The 23,630-nt window shown below is 34.7% G+C and overlaps 1 protein-coding gene across 1 annotated transcript; it reads left to right on the top strand.

The window, feature by feature from the left end:
* The first annotated feature begins 1,062 nt into the window (after positions 1-1,062).
* On the top strand, positions 1,063-22,192 carry LOC140162497 (phospholipase ABHD3-like). Its single transcript, XM_072185737.1, has 10 exons — positions 1,063-1,405; positions 7,372-7,539; positions 8,179-8,348; positions 9,872-9,990; positions 10,406-10,512; positions 12,987-13,099; positions 14,504-14,680; positions 16,001-16,055; positions 19,579-19,744; positions 21,643-22,192. The coding sequence occupies exons 2-10, from the start codon at positions 7,447-7,449 to the stop codon at positions 21,849-21,851; spliced, it is 1,209 nt and encodes a 402-aa protein (XP_072041838.1). The 5' UTR covers positions 1,063-1,405; positions 7,372-7,446; the 3' UTR covers positions 21,852-22,192.
* The last annotated feature ends 1,438 nt before the right edge of the window (positions 22,193-23,630 follow it).

Below are 23,630 nucleotides of genomic sequence, written 5' to 3'. Positions count from 1 at the left end.
TAGTTAGAACATTACTCCTACTTTGCATTGATATGATTTTCACTGATGAACTTTATTTAATCTTGTACCTGTGTAGCCTTAACGAAAGGTGCCCGGGATTACCCCACTTTCCCCTACTGGAAATTGAATCCCAGCAAACACAAAATGTTTTCGACATAGGCCTAATTCGGGTCGGGTTATATAAAGGGTATATTAATGTTATAAAACGTTTTCATAACATTGAAAAACATTTTTTTTTTTTTACTGCCCAGCAAACACAAAATGTTTTACAGAAAACGTTTCAATTTCGGGTTATAAAAAAGGGTATAAAAACGTTTTAATAACATTCCAAAAACATTTTTGAAAACTTGATACAAAACATTCTAAAGAGAATGATATTTTGGGATTGAAAAAACTATTTTGCGAAAAGTGTTTGCCCAAAATATTTGCAATAACGTTTTAAAAACGTGTTCATGACCTTTATATAACCCGACATTTAAATGTTATTAAAACGTTTTGAAAAAAAACATTTAAAGAACATTTCGGTGTTTGCTGGGTGCAAATATTTTAACATAATGTTATTTAATTGTTGACAAAATATTTGGCAAAAAATGTTTGCAAAAATAGTTTACAATTACATTTCGGACACATTTTAAAGATATTGTTGAAGTGGGTTTTCATACAAAACGTTTTAAAACGTTTTCATGACCTTTATATAACCCGACATTTAAATGTTATTAAAAGGTAGTTTTGAAAAAACATTTTAAGAACAGTTTTGTGTTTGCTGTGCGCAAATAGTTTAAAATAATGTTATTTTTAAACACTTAAAAGTGTTGACAAAATATTTGCCAAACATGTTTGCAAAAATAGTTTACAATAACATTTTGAAAACGTTTTAAAAATATTGTTGTAGTGTTTTCATACAAAACGTTTTAAAATGTTTTCACGACCTTTATATAACCTGACATTTTAATGTTATTAAAACGTTTTTACCTAAACCAAAAGCCAACGTATAACTTATTTAAAACGTTTTTGTGTTTGCTGGGATGGGAATAGAAGACGTGTTACATCGAATATTCTACGTCGACCATTTGGAGTCTGTATGGCCCCTAACTTGCTTACCAGGTACACTATAATAGTAATACCAGTATTTACGTAAGTACGTTATGATATTTTTACCAATACCGGTGTTTTATGGACTTCCTTTTTATGCCTATTGACACGGAACAGCAAGCTTTCATATTCAATGCATTTTCATTTATCATGCGTAATCAAGCATTGAAAAAGAAGGCTCTGTCATTGAGGCGTACACAGAATAATATGCAATAGTATTCTGTGGAATTTATACCATTTTGAACATATCTTTCATGGTAGTTGGAAGCGTACATAAATTAAAGTGACTTTTACATATTTGCTGACTATATAGGTAAGTGTGTTCGATTTTCAGTAATATTTGCTAACTAGTTATTCGTATAGCGCCTTTGAACATGTATCGTAAGTTGTATTCTATTGTATTATGGGTGCACATTTATACTTGATATATAAAGTTATTTCATTTATCATGTCAGGTTAGTCTTTTTATGATCATGATTCGTGTTGAAATATAAGTAGGGGTTTGCAGTTGGTGTGTAAATTATGAGCGTTACTATGTCAAACAGATTTTAGGTATAGACTTTATTTTTTTTATGAATGAAAAAACCTAGGCATACATGTATCCCGGACATGTATATCTAAATATGCAGAGAACGTCTTCGCTGTTAATGTTTTACTAAATAGGACTAGGTGTTTCAATCAAGCAATTCTCCTTTGCAAATTTAGTTTGCAAAGGAATATCAGTGGAAACAATTTTAGGCATCGGTAGGCCTATATTAAATCATAATACTCTGAAGTATAGGACTGATATAGATCTGTATGGTAGCGCGTATTGGGAAATCCCCACAAACGCTAGTAGATGAACACACCCACCCCCACCCCTACTTTGCATTCTCAAAGAATATTATACACTATCTCTGTCAAAATTAAATTTTCTTCGATATTACTGATAAGTGATATAACTGCTTTTTATTGATTCTGTTCATCTTGCGTATATAAATTAGTATCAAAATATTTTCAAATTTGTTCACATAAATATGACTAAACATTATTTTGTTGTTATAACTATGTAAACACATTACATGACATTTTGCTAAGAACAAGACACAATTAATGTGAAAGTTTCCATTTTATTATGAATAAATTCATGGTATTTTTTTCCATCAGGTTTAAGAAATATTTTTCTAAAAGGTTTCATGCATTGGACAGTGCATGTATAACATTAATTATGCCTGGGCATTGTTACTAATCGAAATATTAATGGCGATTCCCTTTTAAGTTGTTGCCATAGCAACCTGATGATGCTATAGCTAAATATAGTCTGACCCATTTTAATCATAGTATTATATGCTGCCGCTCAATTTAATTAGAGAGATGAGCATTTAAACAAACTCAGTCATTTGTCGCATTAGTTCAATTTTTAAAAGCATTTTCTTACTCATATAAGCTCATATAATACCGGTACATGTATACTCAGTAGCGTAGCCAACCGGGTGAAGGTAGGGCAGCGAGTCCTCCTGACAAAAAAAAATGAAAGAGAAAAGTGTCCATAAATGTCCCTCTGCAGTGGCGTACCGTGGCCGCTCCTACCCCGGGGGCCTGAAGAAAATTCGATGTTGCCGCCCCTTCCCCAACAGCCCGAAAAGGTTGTCCCAATTTTTTTTTTCTTTACTAATTCATTTTGCGGCCCTTCGTTTTTGCCGCCCCTGTTTTTGCCGCCCCTTCTTCTTTCGCCGCCCCTTCGTTTTGGCCGCCCCTGCTTTTACCCCGTGGGCTCGCGCCCCAAAGCCCCCCCCCCCCAAAAAAAATACGCGCATGCTCTGACAAAACTTTTGAAAGGAAAAGAAAAGGGGCAAGGATCCTGCTTCCCACCACAGTTCACGCCATCATGGGCCAAAATAGTCCAAAGTACCGGGGTTGGGTGGCACTCATCTTTACAGGTACGTGTACCGGCGTCGTCGCCGCGAAGTACACTGCAAAAACAAGTGTTAATAGATTAACACTATTTGAGCAACACTTTTTAAACATGTTAAACCGTTAATATATTAACATTTATGTTCAAATATTAACAATTGTGTGTTAAAATATAAACACAAATGTTAATATTTGAACACATTAACGGTTTAACGTGTTTAAAAAGTAACACTTAATATATTAACACTTGTTTTTGGAAAGTGGTGTTAACGTGTTAAAGCATTTAAAAATGAGCATCCTCATTTAATCACAGTGTTAATGTGTTAATAAAAGTGTAAAAGTGTTAATATTTTAACACATAATTGTTAATATTTTAACACAAATGTTAATATTTTAACACATTAACGGTTTAACATGTTTAAAAAGTGTTGCTCAAATAGTGTTAATGTATTAACACTTGTTTTTGCAGTGTATAAAACGTACTGGGGGTGGGGGGTCATTTGGTACAAACAAAATGAAAAAGGGGAACATTTTTAAACTAAAAATATAAAATAAAGCAAAGCTTTATTTCTTGTTCCAAATTTTCCAAATTTACAATGCAAAATTGCTGATATAAGAGAATTTGAAAGTGTCCACAATATTGTGTAGCATTTTGATGCTACCAAAACAGGCTGGTCATTACGTAGCCGCACTTTAAAAAGGGGCTCATCGGGGATGACTTTTTAAAAAAGTCATCGGGTATATTTGACTTAAAAGAGTGGGGGGGGCTATTGACAAGCATATACCGTCACTTCTAAAGTTGAGTGCCCACCTCTCCGTTGAAAAATACAATTGTTTTGCGCGCAACGTGCCCACATTGTCCAAATAAAAATCCTCTTTGAAAGCGCTAAGACTTCTATATGTATCTCTCTCTATTATGACACCGATAATACCGGGTCAAAATGATGCAACCGAAAAATTTGTTTTGTCTTTGCCCTGAAATTTTTATTTTGCCCCCCCCCCCCGGCCAATTAATTTACATACTTCCCAGCAAACACAAAAACGTTTTAAATAAGTTATATTTTGGCCTTTGGTTTAGGTAAAAACGTTTTAATAACATTAAAATGTCGGGTTATATAAAGGTCATGATAACGTTTTAAAACGTTTTGTATGAAAACACACTACAACAATATTTTTAAATGTTTTCAAGAAATGTTATTGTATACTATTTTGCAAACATTTTTTTCCAAATATTGTGTCAATACTTAAATAACATTATGTTAAAATATTTGAACCCAGCAAACACAGAAATGTTCTTAAAATGATTTTTTAAAAACCTTTTAATAACATTTAAATGTCGGGTTATATAAAGGTCATGAAAACGTTTTTAAAACGTTATTGAAAATATTTTAGGCAAACATTTTTCGCAAAATATTTTTTCAACCCCAAAATAACATTCTGTTTAGAATGTTTTGTATCAAGTTTTCAAGAATGTTTTTGGAATGTTATTAAAACGTTTTTATACCCTTTATATAACCCGACATTTAAACGTTTTTGTAAAACATTTTTGTTTGCTGAGCAGTAGATTATCAAAATTTTTTTAAGGGTATGAAAACGTTTTATACTCTTAATATACCCTTTATATAACCCGACATTTAAACGCTTTCTGACAACCTTTTATAACCTTTTGCGAATGATGTCGAAAACGTTTTGTGTTTGCTGGGACCCCTGTTTTTAATATGCTGCAAATTCCGGCAAATTTTGACTTAGGCCTATTCTGGAGATGTCGTTGCAAACAAAAATACAAAAGAAATTCAACAGTTTTTTGTCTGTTTCTTCTCCAAACTGTTACAGCGACATGTGACTCATTTTGCTTGATTATATCGTATTTTGCCGCGTGGTAAATCGACAACCAACCAGTTTGGATGATTTCATATTACATAACATTCAATACTCATCAGTAAGGCCAAGTAAAAATAAAAATATGTTTCTCGTCCGGGTTTTTAAAAATTATGAGGATGAGGGGCTTTTTATTTTCTATTTTTTATTGGAAAACGACGCTAAATACCTGTATTTGGCATCATATTTTTGTGTATTCGACAAAACTCTTCTTAAATGATGTATGCATTTACAAAGCCGTAAAATTAAGTTTCAACTTCTGAAACATCTTTTTCAACAAGGTTATAACTGAAAGTTTACAAAATAAAAAGAAATCTTCAAAAAAGGAGGAGGGCGCGGACGAGAAACATGTTTTTTTTTTACTCGGCCTAATATTAGGATGAGATACAGGTCACATTCTATCGTATAATTTTCAATCTAAGAGGCCGGTCGACTGCATATCCGTCAGTACACGCTTTTCAATACGGAATAAATGCTAACCTCATCGTGACATCATCCAAGCAGCAAAGTTCATTTCCCATTGAAAAAGCGTGTATTGACGGATATGCAGTTGACCGTTCTGTAATGAAAGGAGTGTAATGGGTTATTCCATTTGAATTCTGCCATACCCTGTGTGGAAGAAAAAAAGTCTTACAGAGGGGGTATGTTTTGCAAACGGAATTGGCCACAGTCATTTTGTGGCCAAACGGAATTGGCACACAATTATTTTGAATTCCATACTCCCCTCCGGGGGGGGGGGGAGGGCACTTCGATTTAAAATAGGTGTAGGGCTGGCATTATCGCAATAAGGGGCATTCGGTGAGAGCAAAATGTAAAAAATATGGGGTCATTGGGTGAGAGCATGATTTTTGGCTTTCGGTGAGGGCAAAATGTAAAAAATATGGGGTCATTGGGTGAGAACATGACGTTTTTTTAATGGAATCTTTGGGTGAGAACCGAAACAGCGCTACAGGAACCTCGAAAATCGATTTTCTAGTTCTAAATGGCTTCAAATTTCTTTGTTTTTTCAAAATAAGTAACAAAATCAGTGATAAATGAAAGTTGCTGTTCAAATTGAACTTGTAACGGTCTTTGGGTGACAGATCAAATGGAAAAAATAGGGGGTCTTTAGGTGACAGAGCATGTGTTCGTAAAAAATATTGGGTCTTTGGGTGACAGCGATGCTGAAAAAGGGGGTCTTAACAACCCTACATACGCGTCACCTCCAAAGTTGGAGTGCCCCCTCCCCGGGACTCCCCTGAATATAGCTTTACCTCTATCTCGTCAACCGGAGTGAGTAGGGACCGAAAGGAAGTTGCCCAATTCTATTTGAAACCTTTACGCCCTCTATGGAAGACTTCAGCTAAATCTTCCACAAGGGGAGTATGGCTTTCAAATGGAATGTCCCATTGTTCACAGCAATAATTACAACGAGATATTTTTGTTGTTGCACTTATATTTCTATACATAATTAAAAACCTCGTCATCTGTCAATTAATTTTTACTGTTGAATATCGATTTGCATTTACAATTTAAATTTCATAAATAATAAAAACGGTGATCGCTCCGCATTGGGCTATTCTAGTTGGAATCCATACATCCCCAATGAAGACTTGACCTTAATCATTCACCCATGGAGTGTGAAGATTAAACTGGCCTGGGATATGAATGGGTGACTCCATTGAAATCTAAACCATATGAACCAGTATATATTTTAATATATACTTTAAAAAGTCATAATGTACGGTACGATCTTATAATATGAATTTGTTTTTGCATATTTGTAATGTTTACACATGTCACAACTTGCACCTAAATGGAATCAGCCAAATTTGTTGTGTTTGTAGGTAAACAGAGCAAAGTTCGACATAAAATCATAATTCAAGAAATTATGACTTTATGTCCGCCCATAGAACTGCGTGTTAAACGGCCAAAATAACAAGCAGTGTTTCTTTCACGTTACCTCGTTATTTCAGCTCAAAATGGACAGAAACCATTCCCGATCATTATCACTAGTATTATTTCAGCATTTTGAGTATATTGACAAATTTAAAATTTGAAGGAAATCGTACATTAAGCCTTTAAGGAAGTTTATAACATCAGCGATCTGGTGATGCTGTATTTTGCTATCTACTGGAGATAGCATTCAACTAGCTGCTGAAAATAACATGTTGCCATCTACTGAAAATAGCATTTAGCTATACTAAAGATAATAATTTAGCTATCTGCTGAAGAAAACAGTTTGCTATCTACTGAAGATAAGCATTCAGCTATATTGCTACCTGCTGAATACCGGTCCAGAGAACTCAAGATCTCCAGGTATTGATGTCCAAACCACCAGAGCCACTTTCACAGAGAAATTACAATCTTAAAATGGCAAATTTCTTCCTTCCGTTTCCTTGTGGAATATTCTTTCCAGTTCTGAACATAGCATATGCACAAATGGATAGGGTGTATAGATTTCAATTGGAACAGCCCATTAAATCTATTTATTTCAGACATAATATTTCCATATCTATTATTTTCCAGTATCTATTTTGGTCGCAGTTTGATTACCAACACGACGCTCATTCTTACGCAGATATTCTCCCGCCCCCCTAAAACATGCACATACTGGACAACTTTGGGCTGTTTGGGGGATTCGTCGGGCTTATATTTCTCTTATACATGACATATTACTTATTAACAGCGGTAAATGTAAGTATACATCTATGATAAAGTAAGTTACTAGTAAAAAAGTAACAGTTAAAAATGTAATGTAAATATTCAAGGTATTTTACGTTTGAATGATATTATAAGCTCTTTATTATCATGCAAGAAGGCTGTCAAATCACATTTACAGAAATATATACAAATTACAACCATGTCAGCAGAATGTATGAGAAGTATTAAGGGTAGACGAAGTATTGTTGGTCGAAGCAACCTAAAAATTGATTTTCATTATCTAGATCAATATATTATTGAAAACTTTCTTAATTTATTGTTGTTAATGAGTTATGTACGTTTTACAAAAGTGTTGTTGTTTCAGCACTCTTTACAACGTAACTCAAGAACCGCAGCACCTATAAAAGTATCTCTGTGATATTTTAACTCTTCTACACGCTCGCTATGAATTGAGCAATGCACTTTTTGCCAAAAACTGCTGCGAACTACCAAATCACAACAGTTTAAAATAAGTAATAACCTTAATGAGGCTGCAGGTTGTAATTTGTATTATGTTTTTGTGTCATTTTATTTTAAATGTTGTCTTCAAAATTACGCGCTCACTAAAATAAATGAGGATGTTCTGCATATAATGTCTATTTAATATTATTTATTTATTATTGGTAATTATAGAGACCGGTCTTCATATGCAAGAATGAAAAACTGCGGACCTTTATGACAACGAATATGCCGACACTTTCTGAGAGGTTTTGGCCAACAGTGTGGTGTTTTTCAGGACGACTGCAAACGATAGCACAAGGCATTCTTAATACAATGAATATTGTGAGCGTTGACTATAGACGGTAAGGACATCGTGACATAATTTGAACTCAAAACATGCAAAACTCACCAAACTTAACTTTAATTCGGATTTTACGGGTACACGACGTATTGTTGGTCGAAGCAGCCAAAAACAAAACAAACAAAATAACAACAACTCGATTTTCATTTTTAAATCAATATTATTGAAAAATAACACTTTGATGTTTTGCAAAAGTTCATTCTACATTATCATAATACTTTAACAAACGTGCTTGATTTATTGTTGCTAATGAGTTATGTACGTTTTACAAAGTGTTGTTGTTTCAGCCCTCTTGACAACATAACTCAAGAACCACAGGACCTACAAAAGTATATCTGTGATATTTGAATTCTTCTACACGCTCGCTATGAAATGATCAATGCAATGTTTGCCAAAGCTCACTACCATTCGCAAGATGCTCTGAACTACCAAATCGCAATAGTTTAAAATAGTTGCTAACCTTAAGGGATCCAAAATGAACGTTTATGGCGTTTCGACAGTATTTTTTGTGGGACATGAGAGCACCTCAGACCTATCGAATTGCATTCTGAATACGAAGCATGTCTTTCTGATATCAAATAATTTTCATTTTTTAAAATCACAATATAATACAAATTTTATGACAAATTATAAAAATGGATATTTTTCAAATTTTTGATATATAACAGTCCTCGAAGTAAATTATATAAATCTAATGATATATTCTTAAAGTGTATGTAGCAGGGAGGAAAAGCCGACGGTCAATTGAAAATTTTGACTTTTCATATTGAAGATATGGATTTTTTTTCCAAAAAGACCTAATTTTTTGGGTGTTTTGGGAAAAAATCCATATCTTCAATACGAAAGGTCAAAATTTTCAATTGATCGTCGGCTTTTCATCCCACCTACATACACTTTAAGTATAAATCATCAGATTTATAAAGTTTACTTCAAGTACTGTTAAATATCAAAAATATCAATTTTTAATGATTTGTCATAAAATGTGTATTAAATTGCGAATTTCAAAAATCAAAATTATTTGATATCAGAATGACATTCTTCGTATTCAGAATGCAATTCGATATGTCTGATGTGCTCTAATGTCCCAAAATAAATACTGTCCAAACGTTCATACCCCAGCCCTTAAGTAATCTCTTAAATAAGGCTTAGGAAGCGGGTGCGGTTATGTCCTAGCTTTGTACCACTTTAGGTGCCTGATTCGAGCCCTGGCAGTTTCTGAGCCGGTTGCATTTGATTAGTCCATCGCTCTCGCATGTTCTGGCCAGGTACGTCGGTTTCCTCCTGTATTTAAAAAAAAGGGCTTTCTTCCCCGAATATATAATTGCGCAGAAGTAAATAAGCAGTAAGTGGTATCGGCAGGAAAGTTTGACAGGGGCATAGTGTTGCACAGTCAACGTTGACGGCAGCCCTTACGAGACGTCAAAACGATCTACGGTATCTTTTTCTTAGTAATGTTGTTTAGTTTTAACAAAAGCAAGCCAAGTACGATTAACACTGTTTGATTTACTCTTTTTAATTCTTTAGAGAAATGGTTCACACTCCCGATGGTGGTGAAATTGCCATAGATTGGGCAGACAATGATGACGGTAGCCCGTACGAGACCTCAGAACGACCCATCGTTATCATAATACCAGGACTAGCAGGTAACTACCGTTACTCTAATAAATGTTTATTTATATATCTCTTTAAATGTAAAAGAGTGAAAAATTCACTCCCCAAAAGAGTGATTCACTTATAAAACCACTCAAAAATGAGTGAAATGTGTTTTTTTACTTTAAAACCACTCAAAAAAGAGTGAAAACCACTCTAAAAGAGTGAATTTCAACTCGTTCAAGGAGTTGAATGAAGGACAACACGTTTTTAGAGTTGTCCTTCATTTAACTCCTTGAAAGAGTTAAAATTCACTCTTAAAGAGAGGTTTTCACTTTTTTGAGTGCATGGTTTTAAAGTAAAAAAACACATTTCACTCCTTTTTTTTTTATATATAAGTGAATCACTCTTTTCGGGAGTGAGTTTTTACACATGACCTAATTCTAACCTATGCCTTGGATCTTTCAGGTTCCAGCGAGGAAGATTATATAAAACGCATGGTTATAGCAGCACTAGAACTAGGTTATAGAGTAGTTGTTTTTAACAACAGAGGTCTAGGACAGACCAAATTAAAGGTAACTTTTTTTTATTGTTCTAACCTATCCTAAAATGGCTTATGATAATTTTTGTTATGTGTTGATTAACGTGAATTTTTCCCCTAAGGCAGAGGAGCCCATGTGCATCATTAAAGCGAATCTTTACATAATTATTTATGAATAACCCCCCTTCTGAAAAAAAATGACCACCCCTTTTAAAATCTATAGTTAAATAGTTTAAAACGGGTTTCCCCTTTTAAGGTAATTATTGTTATTTTATCCATTTAAGTGCTGTTGTGCATTAAGTCCTTCATTGCAATACTACATGACACTGAATTATGAATTACAAAAAATTATAATTAATTAAGTGTCACAGGTACTCTAGTTACTATAATTATTCTACTAATAAATTATTGAGATTTGGAAGCCGTCAAAATTGCGAGATACTCGCTTTTTAGATAAGCTTTCTGTGAAGTTACTAGTACGCCGATTTGCAGTTGATTTGCATGTTCCTTTTAATGTTTTTTTCTTTCTTTGCCCAATTTCACAAAGATTTACGATCGAACTTATAATAATTAGTATTTTTTCGTGGGTCCAGGCTTTTTACTTTCATGTTTATATATTGCATTTTCAGTTGATTTGGTTGATTATATCTGTAATATCATCTATATTAGGCTTAAGGCATTATCTCTTTTTTCTTCTCATGTTTGTGGTAGAATTAATTTAAGTTATACATGTACTGTAATGTAATGCAACGTAACGTAGCGTAACTAAGGGGTCGTTCACTGTTGGCCTTTCGAACGGCTCCTCCATGTCAAAATAACATTTTTTTCTCATTCTTCATTAATATAATGTATTGACTTACATGTATAATGTTTATATTTGTAATATGACATGGAAATAAATTTGATTTGATAAGCCCAATTGGCATTGTAACTTCCGGTTGTTGTGAGCAGTTTTGGTTCACTTTGACCTCTGACATATCGGGGAAATTGTTGTAACTATAATTCATTTATTTATTATTGTAACAATGTTACCATTGTGATGTGCCTTCAGTAATTTAATTTAATTGTTTAAATTTGTTTACAAGTTGAATGTATGTCATGAGAAATATGAGACCAGGGAATAAACCTTGGAAGTAATCATGAAAGAGTGTGTGTGTGTTATGGCATGTTTAGGGGAATTCCCTTTCACTCATCAAGTGATCAAAACAAATTGAATCATATCTAGTTTTAGATTGTTTTGGGGGAACCCCTCTTCATCTCTAGAAGATTCTCTTTATTTATAATCTTGGGAAAATCCCTTGGATTGTGAAATGGATAAGATTTGGGAATCACCCACAGGAAGTGTTGTAATATGATAGAATGGCCTATTAATATATGTGGGTTTTGGTTGCTATAAAAGAAAATGTCAACAGGTTTATGACACAGACATTTGATTATTATGAAGCAGTGAGCTGTGTGTATTATGCAGCAAAAATATTCACAAAGTTGAATATTGAATCAGCATTGGAATTATAGCGAAGGTGCTCTATTTAAATATTTAGCCGCTGAACGGAGAAGATAGTGTGGAGACATCCCCAAAAGGAGGGATTTATTGTGATCTTCGTCGTCATGCTGATAATTGATTCAAAGCTACTAAGCCTGTCAAGTAGAAGAACTGCGCAAGGAGTAAAGAGATTTGGAGAACTGCGCAAGGAGTTTAGTATTGGAGAACGGCACACGGAGTTTAGTATTTGTTTGGAGAACGGCACAAGGAATTATAAACGTTTTTGGAGAACGGCGCAAGGAGCTTAGTCATGTTAGTATTTGGGGAACTGCGCAATGGGTTATAAACGTGTTTGGAGAACGACGCAAGGAGTTTAGTATTTGGGAGAAAGCAGCACCATTTTCGTGTGAGGATTTTATACGCAATGATTTATAAATGCAAGTGTACAATGGACTTCGCTGATTTTCGCAGGACAAGTGATTAAGGATATATACATTAGCCGTCCAGAACATTGCAAGAGTGTTATCTTTAAGAAGAAGGATGCTGGCTAAGTACTAATATGTTAAAACATTATTGTGATTGTGTGATTATTTTTGTATGTGCATTTGTTGTCATATATTGTACCAATCATATATTACTTTCAATTAAAGACTTAGATTTTGTTAGCTTAATCAAACAGTGTATTTGTGTTGTGCATTCGTGTGAGTTCGGGTAAAAGGTGATTTTGGCCTTGAGTCAAGTACGACTCGTAACACCATTAACAATAATTAATCTAAATACTTAATTTATGAAATAGTCATGTTTTTTGAACAATTTTTATTTTTGTAAAACATTTTGAATAATATTTTATATATACGCACACACAAAAAAATCCTGATAGGTCAGAGGGCAAAGTGTCCCAAAACTGCAAAAACTGTCCCACAATGCAATGCACATTTCAATGCCGATTTGGCTTATTGATTCACCACACACAATCGATCTTTGTGAAACGGCCCCCAGTTGTAAAAAATACGGTCTCTTTTCAGACTCCTCGTACGTTCGCAATGACCAAGTCAGAAGACACACGTTTAGTCATATCACACATCAGAGCATCATACCCTAGAGTACCCTTGATAGCAGAAGGGTTTTCAGCGGGAGCGTAAGTCTAAGTTGATTAAGGGATCTAAAATGAGCGTTTATTGTGTTTCGACAGTATTTTTTGTGGGACATGAGAGCACCTCAGACCTATCGAATTGTATTCTGAATACGAAGCATGTCTTTCTGATATCAAATAATTTTCCTTTTTGAAAATCACAATATAATACAAATTTTATGACAAATTATAAAAAATTGATATTTTTGATATATAACAGTCCTCGAAGTAAATTATATAAATCTAATGATATATTCTTAAAGTGTATGTAGCAGGGAGGAAAAGCCGACGGTCAATTGACAATTTGACCTTTCATATTGAAGATATAGATTTTTTCCCAAAAAGACCTAATTTTTTTGGTGTTTTGGGAAAAAAATCCATATCTTCAATACGAAAGGTCAAAATTTTCAATTGATCGTCGGCATTTCATCCCACCTACATACACGTTAAGTATAAATCATCAGATTTATAAAGTTTACTTCGAGTACTGTTAAATATCAAAAATATCAATTTTAATGATTTGCCATAAAATGTGTATTAAATTGCGAATTTCAAAAACCAAAATTATTTGATATTAGAATGACATTCTTCGTATTCAGAATGCAATTCGATATGTCTGATGTGCTCTAATGTCCCAAAATAAATACTGTCCAAACGTTCATACCCCAGCCCTTAATATAATTGAAAAGAATAATGATGATGGATGGTTGATGATGATGATGGATTGTTGATGATGATTGAAGGATGGTTGATGATGATTGATGGATGTTGATGTATGGTTGATGATGATGGATGGTTGATGATGATTGATGGATGTTAATGATGATGGATGGTTGATGATGATGATGATTATGATGATGATGATGATGATGATGATGATGATGATGATGATAGATGTTATTGATGATGATAATGGACGAATATTAATGATGATGGATGGTTGATGATGATGATGATGATAGATGTTGTTGATGTTAATGATAATGGTTGATGATGATGATGGATGGTTAATAATGATTGATGGATGTTAATAATGATATTTGGTTGTTGTTGATGTTGATGATGATGATGATGATGATGATGATGATGATGACGATGGTTGGTTGTTAAGGATGATTATGGATAATTGATTATGATTATGTATGGTTGATGATGATGATGATGGTGATGGTGATGGTGATGATGGTGATGATGATGATGATGACGATGGTTGGTTTTAATTGGTTGTTGATGATGATGATGGATGGTTATGCGCCCTTAACTCTCCTGAAGAACTTGCTGATATTCAACAAAATAATTAGCACAATATAGGCAGAAAGACGCCTTATTCCACTCACCTTTTCTGGCATGCCTTTTACTACTCATATTTTTGAACCCATTTTAACTCGCCATCAATATTTCTCCCCATAGGATCACGTTATTTCATTACTTGTCACATTATGGAGAAGACAGCCATCTACAGGCAGCTATGCTGAATTCAGTACTATTTGAAGCATTTGAAACTACACGTTCTATAGAATCCTTTTTCAATTTACATTTATTGAACCGATTATTAACTAAAGCTTTGGTCCAGCTCGTTGTTTTACCGTGAGTATTTGGTTTCTTTCATCCTTTTTTATTTGTTAATTTTGTTTGTTTGTTTGTGTATTTCTTTTACTGATTACTTGTATGCTTTTTGTAGCTTATTGTTTAAAATACCAAAACAAATCACACATACCCCTCATCGTACCCGCCTAGCACGCCCACAAAAGGTCAATGCAAACAAGTATTTGTAACTCTTTGCCTCTTAAGGGTATACGATATATTGTTGGTCGAAGCAGCAGAAAAAAAGTAGTTCACAGCATCTTGCGAATGGTAGTGAGCTTTAGCAAAATTGCATTGCTCAATTCATAGCGAGCGTGTAGAAGAATTCAAATATCACAGATATACTTTTGTAGGTCCTGTGGTTCTTGAGTTATGTTGTAAAGAGGGCTAAAACAACAACACTTTTATAAAACGTACATAACTCATTAACAACAATAAATTAAGCAAGGTTTCAAAGTATATGATTTGTAAAATGAACTTTTGCAAAACACCAAAGTGTTATTTTTCAATAATATATTGATTAAGATAATGAAAATCGATTTTTTTGCCTGCTTCGACCAACAATATAATACTTCGTATACGCTTAAGGGATCTAGAATGAGCGTTTATGGCGTTTCGACAGTATTTTTTGTGGGACATGAGAGCACCTCAGACGTATCGTATTGCATTCTGAATACGAAGCATGTCTTTCTGATATCAAATAATTTTCATTTTTGAAATTCACGATATAATACAAATTTTATGACAAATTATTAAAATTTGATATTTTTGATATATAACAGTCCTCGAAATAAATTTTATAAATCTAATGATATATTCTTAAAGTGTATGTAGCTGGGAGGAAAAGCCGACGATCAATTGACAATTTTGACCTTTTACATTGAAGATATGGAATTTATTCCCAAAAAGACCTATTTTTGTGGTGTTTTTGGGAAAAATCCATATCTTCAATACGAAAGGTCAAAATTTTCAATTGATCGTCGGCTTTTCATCCCACCTACATACACTTTAAGTATAAATCATCAGATTTATGAAGTTTACTTCAAGTACTGTTAAATATCAAAATATCAATTTTATTGATTTGCCATAAAATGTGTATTACATTGCGAATTTCAAAAAATCAAAATTATTTGATATCAGAAGGACATTCTTCGTATTCGGAATGCAATTCGGTATGTCTGATGTGCTCTAATGTCCCACAATAAATACTGTCCAAACGTTCATACCCCAGCCCTTAAGTTAGGCTCAATGTAATTGCTTTCAATTCCCGATGACTTCAGCTAAAGTTTGATTTTGTGTTTATTTTCTATTGATGTGTTGCAGTAATTTAGACATTCTGAGTCAAAATACGGATTTAGACATTTCAAGTATATTACAGGTTAGTACTCAATTAGTTTATTGTTCCTAGCAAACACAAATACGTTTTAAATAAGTTATATTTTGGTTTTTGGTTTAGGTAAAAACGTTTTTTAACATTAAACTGTCGGGTTATATAAAGGTCATGATAACGTTTTAAAACGTTATGAATGAAAACACACTATTTTTAAATGTTTTCAAAAAATGTTATTGCAAACTATTTTTGCAAACATTTTTGCCAAATATTGTGTCAATACTTAAATAACATTATGTTAAAATATTTGAACCCAGCAAACACAGAAATGTTCTTAAAATGTAAAACCTTTTAATAACATTTAAATGTCGGGTTATATAAAGGTCATGAAAACGTTTTTAAAACGTTATTGAAAATATTTTGGGCAAACATTTTTCGCAAAATATTTTTTCAACCCCAAAATAACATTCTGTTTAGAATGTTTTGTATCAAGTTTTCAAGAATGTTTTTGGAATGTTATTAAAACGTTTTTATATCCTTTATATAACCCGACATTTAAACGTTTTCTGACAACCTTTTATAACCTTTTGCGAATGATGTCCAAAACGTTTTGTGTTTGCTGGGGTTTTGTGTGTCAAAACACGCGTTTATGGTGTTTGGTTCGTTTGTGTGCGAATGAGCTCGCCAGATTAGATCCCGCCAGCTTGTTCGCAACAGATCCCACCAGCTATGGTGCAAGAGGTTGCAGTTTTGAACCCTGGTGGTTGTTTAGTAGGCCTACGCTCTCGTGGATATTGAGAAGTTAGCTTGAGAATTACCAACAAAGAACTTATTGCTAGTTGTTTCGTTGTAACCCGTACGAAACTCGAGAAGATGATCCTGGCTGCCAATTGTGGAATATACATGTATTATGGTGTGCACACTACACTATAAAGTCTCTGTTTTGTTTAATGCTTTATGGTATGATATGGGGCCGTAGTGGACATCGACAACCTGTAACCTGTAAAGTGTGCTGAGGCGTTTGGATCAACGTCTAGGCGGACGTACCTGAGCGTTGCGCATTCACTGCGTTTGTTTTGTTTGGATATATCTTAAAAGATATGGAATCGATATGAGTGAGCTCTTACTCTTTAAACTTGTCAACTGCTGAAGTTGAGATCAGCTTGTACTATTAGTACCCTCCATGCGCGTATTTGGGGGGGGGGGGGCCTTTGGGGGCGCCAGCCCCCGGGGTCTAAGTAGGGGGCGGCAAAAACGAAGGGGCGGCGGAAGAAGAAGGGGCGGCAAAAAGAAGGGCGGCGGAAGAAGAAGGGGCGGCAAAAAGAATTAGTAAAGAAAAAAGGGCGGAAAAATTTGAAAAGCATTAAAAACTGAAAAAAAATGGAACTATACATTTTTTTTTTGCTCTTCATTTTTTCAAACGACCGGAAAAAAAATTGGGTCAACCATTTCGGGTTGTTGAGGAGGGGGCGGCAAAATTAAATTGTCTTCAGCCCCCCGGGGAAGGGGCGGCCACGGTAGGCCACTGCTAGCTCCAACAAAATAGTTCAAGTTCAAGTTATTTTATTGACATCACCAAACAAATAGGTACAGTCAAGTTATACAAAAGATACACATATAGAAAATATAAAAGAGAATAAGTAAATTATAAAACTAAACTATTAAACATCTAGGTTACTACGTGCTTCAAAAGCAGAGTTTACAAAAGTAAGAACAGGTTTTAAACTATCAAAATCTGTGACACTCATTATTTTTATAAATTTAACATCGTCAGTCAGATTATCAAAGTTATCATACATATCAGTTAAAATTTTCAACATATCTCTACGCAAAGTATCATAAAATGGGCATTTAATAATAACATGAAATTCATCCTCAATCATATTTAAAGTACATAGATGACAAATTCTCTTATGAGGATCTAGTTTAGGTATTAAATGACGCCCCTTTTCAATCATCAAAATACATAATTGATCCGATGCCAACACCACTACTCAAAACTTCTCTGATGTCCTGCATACACTCACATAGATTGTCAGTCTTTTTACTGTCGTCTATGTTACGCCATCTCTGAAATAATGTGGTTGTGAATCCTGTCTCAAAACAAAGTTACTTGGACCCGGAAGAGCTTAATAACTACAGGCCTGTTGCCCGCTGATCTGTGACTGTTAGTCACAGATTGGGCAACATCTAGGAAGCAGCTAGACTTTGCATATGGTGTTTCACAGGACTTATTACTACTAGCTGTTATGGAAGCCCCCCGGGGGAAGCCCATGGTATAGATGGCATGTGTATGCTGATGATACACAACTGATGATACACAAATGATGTTTCATAAGCATTTAAACAGACCATAAAGGATAACTATAAAGGACATTTCTAGACCTGAGAGAATAAACATGTCCTTCGAACTCTCAAGTGACGTATTCTGTTAGGGTTCTACTATTGGGTACAACTCTGTGAATGGACCTGCTCCAGCATTGTATCCAGCATACATGATTGAGCGTCTATGCCACCATATATTTTTTCTCGTACCTAAGTATCAAACTGTGTTTAGGCTTCTGCCGATTCCTCGTGAAGTAAGAAGAATTTGCTTCAGTGAATGGAATATGCGGTGGAATATGCTGTATGAGTTCATCTCCAGTGCTCCAACTGAACAATTAATTAAGTACATTATAATAATGTAAAAAACAGAATTTTGAAAAAAATTCAGGGCGTCTTCAGCAAATATTTTAATAATTATAATTATGGCTTTAAGGGATCTAAAATGAGCGTTTATTGTGTTTCGACAGTATTTTTTGTGGGACATGAGAGCACCTCTGACCTATCGAATTGCATTCTGAATACTAAGCATGTCTTTCTGATATCAAATAATTTTCATTTTTTGAAAATCACAATATAATACAAATTTTATGACAAATTATAAAAATTTGATATTTTTCAAATTTTTTTGGTGTTTTGGGAAAAAAATCCATATCTTCAATACGAAAGGTCAAAATTTTCAATTGATCGTCGGCTTTTCATCCCACCTACATATACTTTAAGTATAAATCATCAGATTTATAAAGTTTACTTCAAGTACTGTTAAATATCAAAAATATCAATTTTTAATGATTTGCCATAAAATGTGTATTAAATTGCAAATTTCAAAAATCAAAATTATTTGATATCAGAATGACAATCTTCGTATTCAGAATGCAATTCGATATGTCTGATGTGCTCTAATGTCCCAAAATAAATACTGTCCAAACGTTCATACCCAGCCCTTAAGTGACCCTGCAGACTTTTTATTCGACGTAGAATATTAAATGTAACATATCTATGTTATTTAATATATTCCCATTCTATTTCCAGCAATGTTTAAGTTATAACGAATATTTGATGACGTAAAATCGATAATAAATGTCTGCTAGGTATTCTACGTAACATAAGGGTACATCAAATATCCTACGTGAATACTCGGAGTCTGTAGCGGCCCTTAATAATGAAAAAGTCATAAAACTTGAGGATTATAATCGGATTATTTAGCAGATACTATTTTTGTTCATTCGTTTTGCTTATTTTCTTTTAGGCTCGCACTGCCCGTGAGTATCATACTCGCCTTACAACGCCAATGTTTGGTTACGAAGATTGGAAGGAATTCTACAAAGAATGTTGTACCGCGGGTAAAATGCACATGGTCAAGATACCTATGCTTATTCTCAATGCGGCAGACGACCCATTTGCACCAAAACAATGTAAGTAGGCCCCATGTCATAGTGTAAATTGCCTAAAGTGGTCAAAAATTGTCAAAATAATCTAAAGTTACTCAAAGTTTCACAAACTTGCTTAAAACTTCCTCGAAATCGCGGTAATCTTGCTTTAAAGTTTCTCAAAATCGCGTAAAGACTGCCCCTTGTCAACAGAGAATCTTGCCTAGTGCTAATTTTAAAGGTTTGTTGGCTCTGAAATAGAGCTCTACACTGACGACTGTCCCTTGTCAACAGAAAACATGTGGACTGCAAATTCTGTAATAGAAGTGTACGGCTTACCAGGAATGGTTTGGTCCCTCACGGACCGATGATTGATGTATTGTATGCGCGACGAGCATCACTTCATTGCGGACGTGGTAACGATTAACGGCTTTGTGATGGCTGTTTAGTGAAAACAGAGAGCGCCACATACGACTGATGTCTTTGCCGTCATTTCTATTATAATACATTTAGCAGTTTCATTAAAGTTCGATTTCCAACGCTTCACAGGTCAACCTCATCCCCAAGTGGGAAACTTGTGCTAGTTTTGTTGTTTCATCTCACAGAGGATCATGGCCTTCTTTGCAGGCATGTTCAGCTAATGCCGAGCCCTCTTCTTTCTTTTGTTTTGTGGCTCTTCGGTGTTCAGATATTCTGACCTTTAGTGGTCGTTTGGTTTGGTCTATCTAATGCTCACCACAACTGCAAGGTATACACACATGGTGCACGATCCTTGGGCAGAGGATCTTTTGGGTGGCTTAGGATGTCTCTTAATTTGGCCGACCTATATATTATGCTTTGACCCATGCACGGCTTAGAAACCGACATATTTTGTCTGGTAGGCCTACACCTTTGATATATGGCGTGAAGGTAACGCCTTTGTGTTCATCGTCCACCAATACTTCTGATTGATCTCCTGTCTGTTTCTTGATTGCCCTGTGTATGAGGTTTGAGGGATAGCCATTCTTGTTCAACGCTTTTTCAATGTGTTTGAGTTCGTCTTTTCGATGTTCTTCATCATGTCACACAGAGTTAGTGCTCTGTGAACCAGTGTATTGACAACACTGTTCTTAGCAGACATATGGTGACTAGAGTTAAAATGAATGATGATTCCATAATTGACCTTCCAGCAGACAGGGGATGGCCTACCGTTGTTATGGACAAAGATAAGTACCAAGAGAAAATGAACAACTTATTTCTGAAGGCGATACTTATCATGTCATGAAGAAAGACCCCACCCTATCCCTTGACTGAACGCAAGATAGGTAAAGCCATCTCTGAGTTGAAGGAACAGAACAAAAAGGCATCACATTTAACACCTAAGCACACTGTGTCTCCATGCATTACATGGTCTACCCAAAATTCACAAAGAAAATGTGCCACTTAGACCTATTGTCAGCTCAATTAATTTCGCTACAATCTAGCGAAACACCTAGCTGATATATATTGACACCCATCAGGGAAAGGCACTTCCTACATTAAGAACTCGCAATATTTTGTTGAAAAGGCAGGGCTTATATCCATACAACCAGGTGACTTATTGGTCAGTTTTGACGTGGTTTCATTATTCGCTAATGTACCCATTGATGACAAGCGTTGAGATCGTAGAACTTATGAAGTTATGCCTCACATCTACGTACTTCAAATGGCAAGGGAAATTCTATGAACAAAAAGAGGGTCAGGCAATCCCCTCTCCCCAATAACATCGGATATATTCATGGAACACTTTGAAACCAAAGCATTCGTTACGTATCCTTTGAAACCCGTTGCTTCGTTCAGATTTGTTGATGACACCTTCGTCGTCTAGCGACATATCAAAGACAAGATGGGGCTGTTGACCCGTTCAAGTTGTAAATCAAACATTTGATTCTGATTATTTTATTCGTTTTCTTTTCTTTTTCCAGCTATTCCAATTGAGGAGATTAAGCAGCAGGAGAACGTTATGTTAGCCCTTATGTCCCATGGCGGTCACAATGCATTTCTAACAGGATTTCTTCCAACTGGCAGAAGTTTTGATGTCGAAGTTTTCTCTCAATTCGTTAGCACAATATTTAGAAACAACCTACCGATAATAAACAACAACAAAGAAATAAAGATCAATAATAATAGGTAGTACAATTGGCAAACTTTATATTTATTTTATATCTAAAGACTGGGACAAACATACTGAAATGATATAGCGGTAGGCATTAGCAATAATTACCGTAGATTGCTGCTCGATTTACTTCAAATGCTTCAAATATTTTATTATTTTCCCACCTTTTAAATTGTAGAAACATAACAAACAAGAAACCATTGAAACCCTAGTTTTAGCAGGGAAAATAAACCGACAATTTTAAACCTTTTTATTATAACGTGACGTTACGCAGACCATTTATTAGACTAACCCCATCACTCGTCTACACAGCATACGTATTTGTATGCGTTAAAAATGAATCCAACTAAAGGCAGCGTAAGAGTGAATGACGTCACTCTCCAAATATGGTCAACACACTTCAGCGGGGTCTTCAACTTTGTTTACAAATATTGAACAGCGTACTTTGGCGATGCCGTCACTTGCCGGTTGCCGTGTTGTGTGCCTGTTTGTGTGGTGAGTATAGCAATAACTTTCCACGTAATTTGTGTGTTAATTTATGACCAAAGTCGCCCGATTGCTACGGATTTGTGTTGTCAGTTCAGGTAAGATCAAGAAGATCGTAGTACTTTCGTTTAACAATATTTACTTTTGTTTAACAACTTGATGTTTACGAACTGAACTTATTTAGACAGCGTGAGTGTGTATAAAGCACGGTAAGCTTAAGCTTACTCAACTCAATACAATTTGTGTATACATTAACATTGTACACGTAAAAATTCGATGGTTTGGTGCCCACAGTCATGCAGTAATTCCGAAAGTACTGCTTTTTAATCAATTCTATGACTTTTATAAAATCTAGAGTGGTAAAATCCTAAAGTACATGCATATTAATGGAACCCATGTCCCAAGTTTTTGGCACATTCTCAATCTTTTATTATCGTAAAAAAACAAAAACAAAAAAACCAAAAAACGCATTGAATCTATCGTGTGCAAATTTGAAGCTAGAATTCTCGAGTACATGTAAGGCGTAGCTCATCATGGCCGTTGGTTTATCTGGCCGTCGGTATAAAACAAAGGGCGTTGGTGAAAAAAAAATTTGTCAACAAAGACAAGTTTTGTGTGTACTGCTTATGCAGAGTGATGAAATAAAGAGTACCGTATTCATTCCAATAAGCACCCAGGACGCTTAACATAGTCATTATGGGTGGGCGTTTATTTTTTACATGGTTTACCCAATTTTTTCCTAACAGGCGTTTATTAGAGACAAATTTACATGTTATAAAAGGGTCCTGAGACGTTCCAGTAGCAGGGGGTAATTTTTTTTAACAGTGAATGCCGCCACGGCCGCTACAAAGAAATATTGGACCTTTCTTTCATCTAAGTTTTTGAAATCACCCAGAAGTAAAGCGCTATATCAATGAAATTATGTCATTCACTGGTCCTTATGTATATTAGGCCGTATAAAATTAATGTTTTGGTTCTCGTCCAGAGGATTTTCATGAATTGATGAGGGAGGGAGGTGTTTTTGTTTTTTTGTTTTTTTTCCAATGTAAAATTAGCATTGTCTGTAGTTTTCGGTCTTCTCCAACAGTGCTCGAGGAAACGATGAGGCCCTTTTTTTTTTTTTTCAAATGTTTGAATCTGAGGGATAAACCCCCTAGAGTACCACAAAAAGACTTGGAAGTGATGCTTGTTCTCTAATAAACTTATTTATATGTATGAAGATTTCATAAATCATTCCAAAGTCTAAAAAAATGCAAAATCTAAAAAAAAAAAATCTGACAAATCCCAGAAATTGAGGAGGGAGGGACGAGA

Source organism: Amphiura filiformis, chromosome 10 (assembly GCF_039555335.1).
Source record: "Amphiura filiformis chromosome 10, Afil_fr2py, whole genome shotgun sequence".
NCBI lineage: Eukaryota > Metazoa > Echinodermata > Ophiuroidea > Amphilepidida > Amphiuridae > Amphiura > Amphiura filiformis.
Note: the sequence above shows the minus strand (reverse complement) of the source record. Positions and strands in the feature narration are given on the sequence as shown.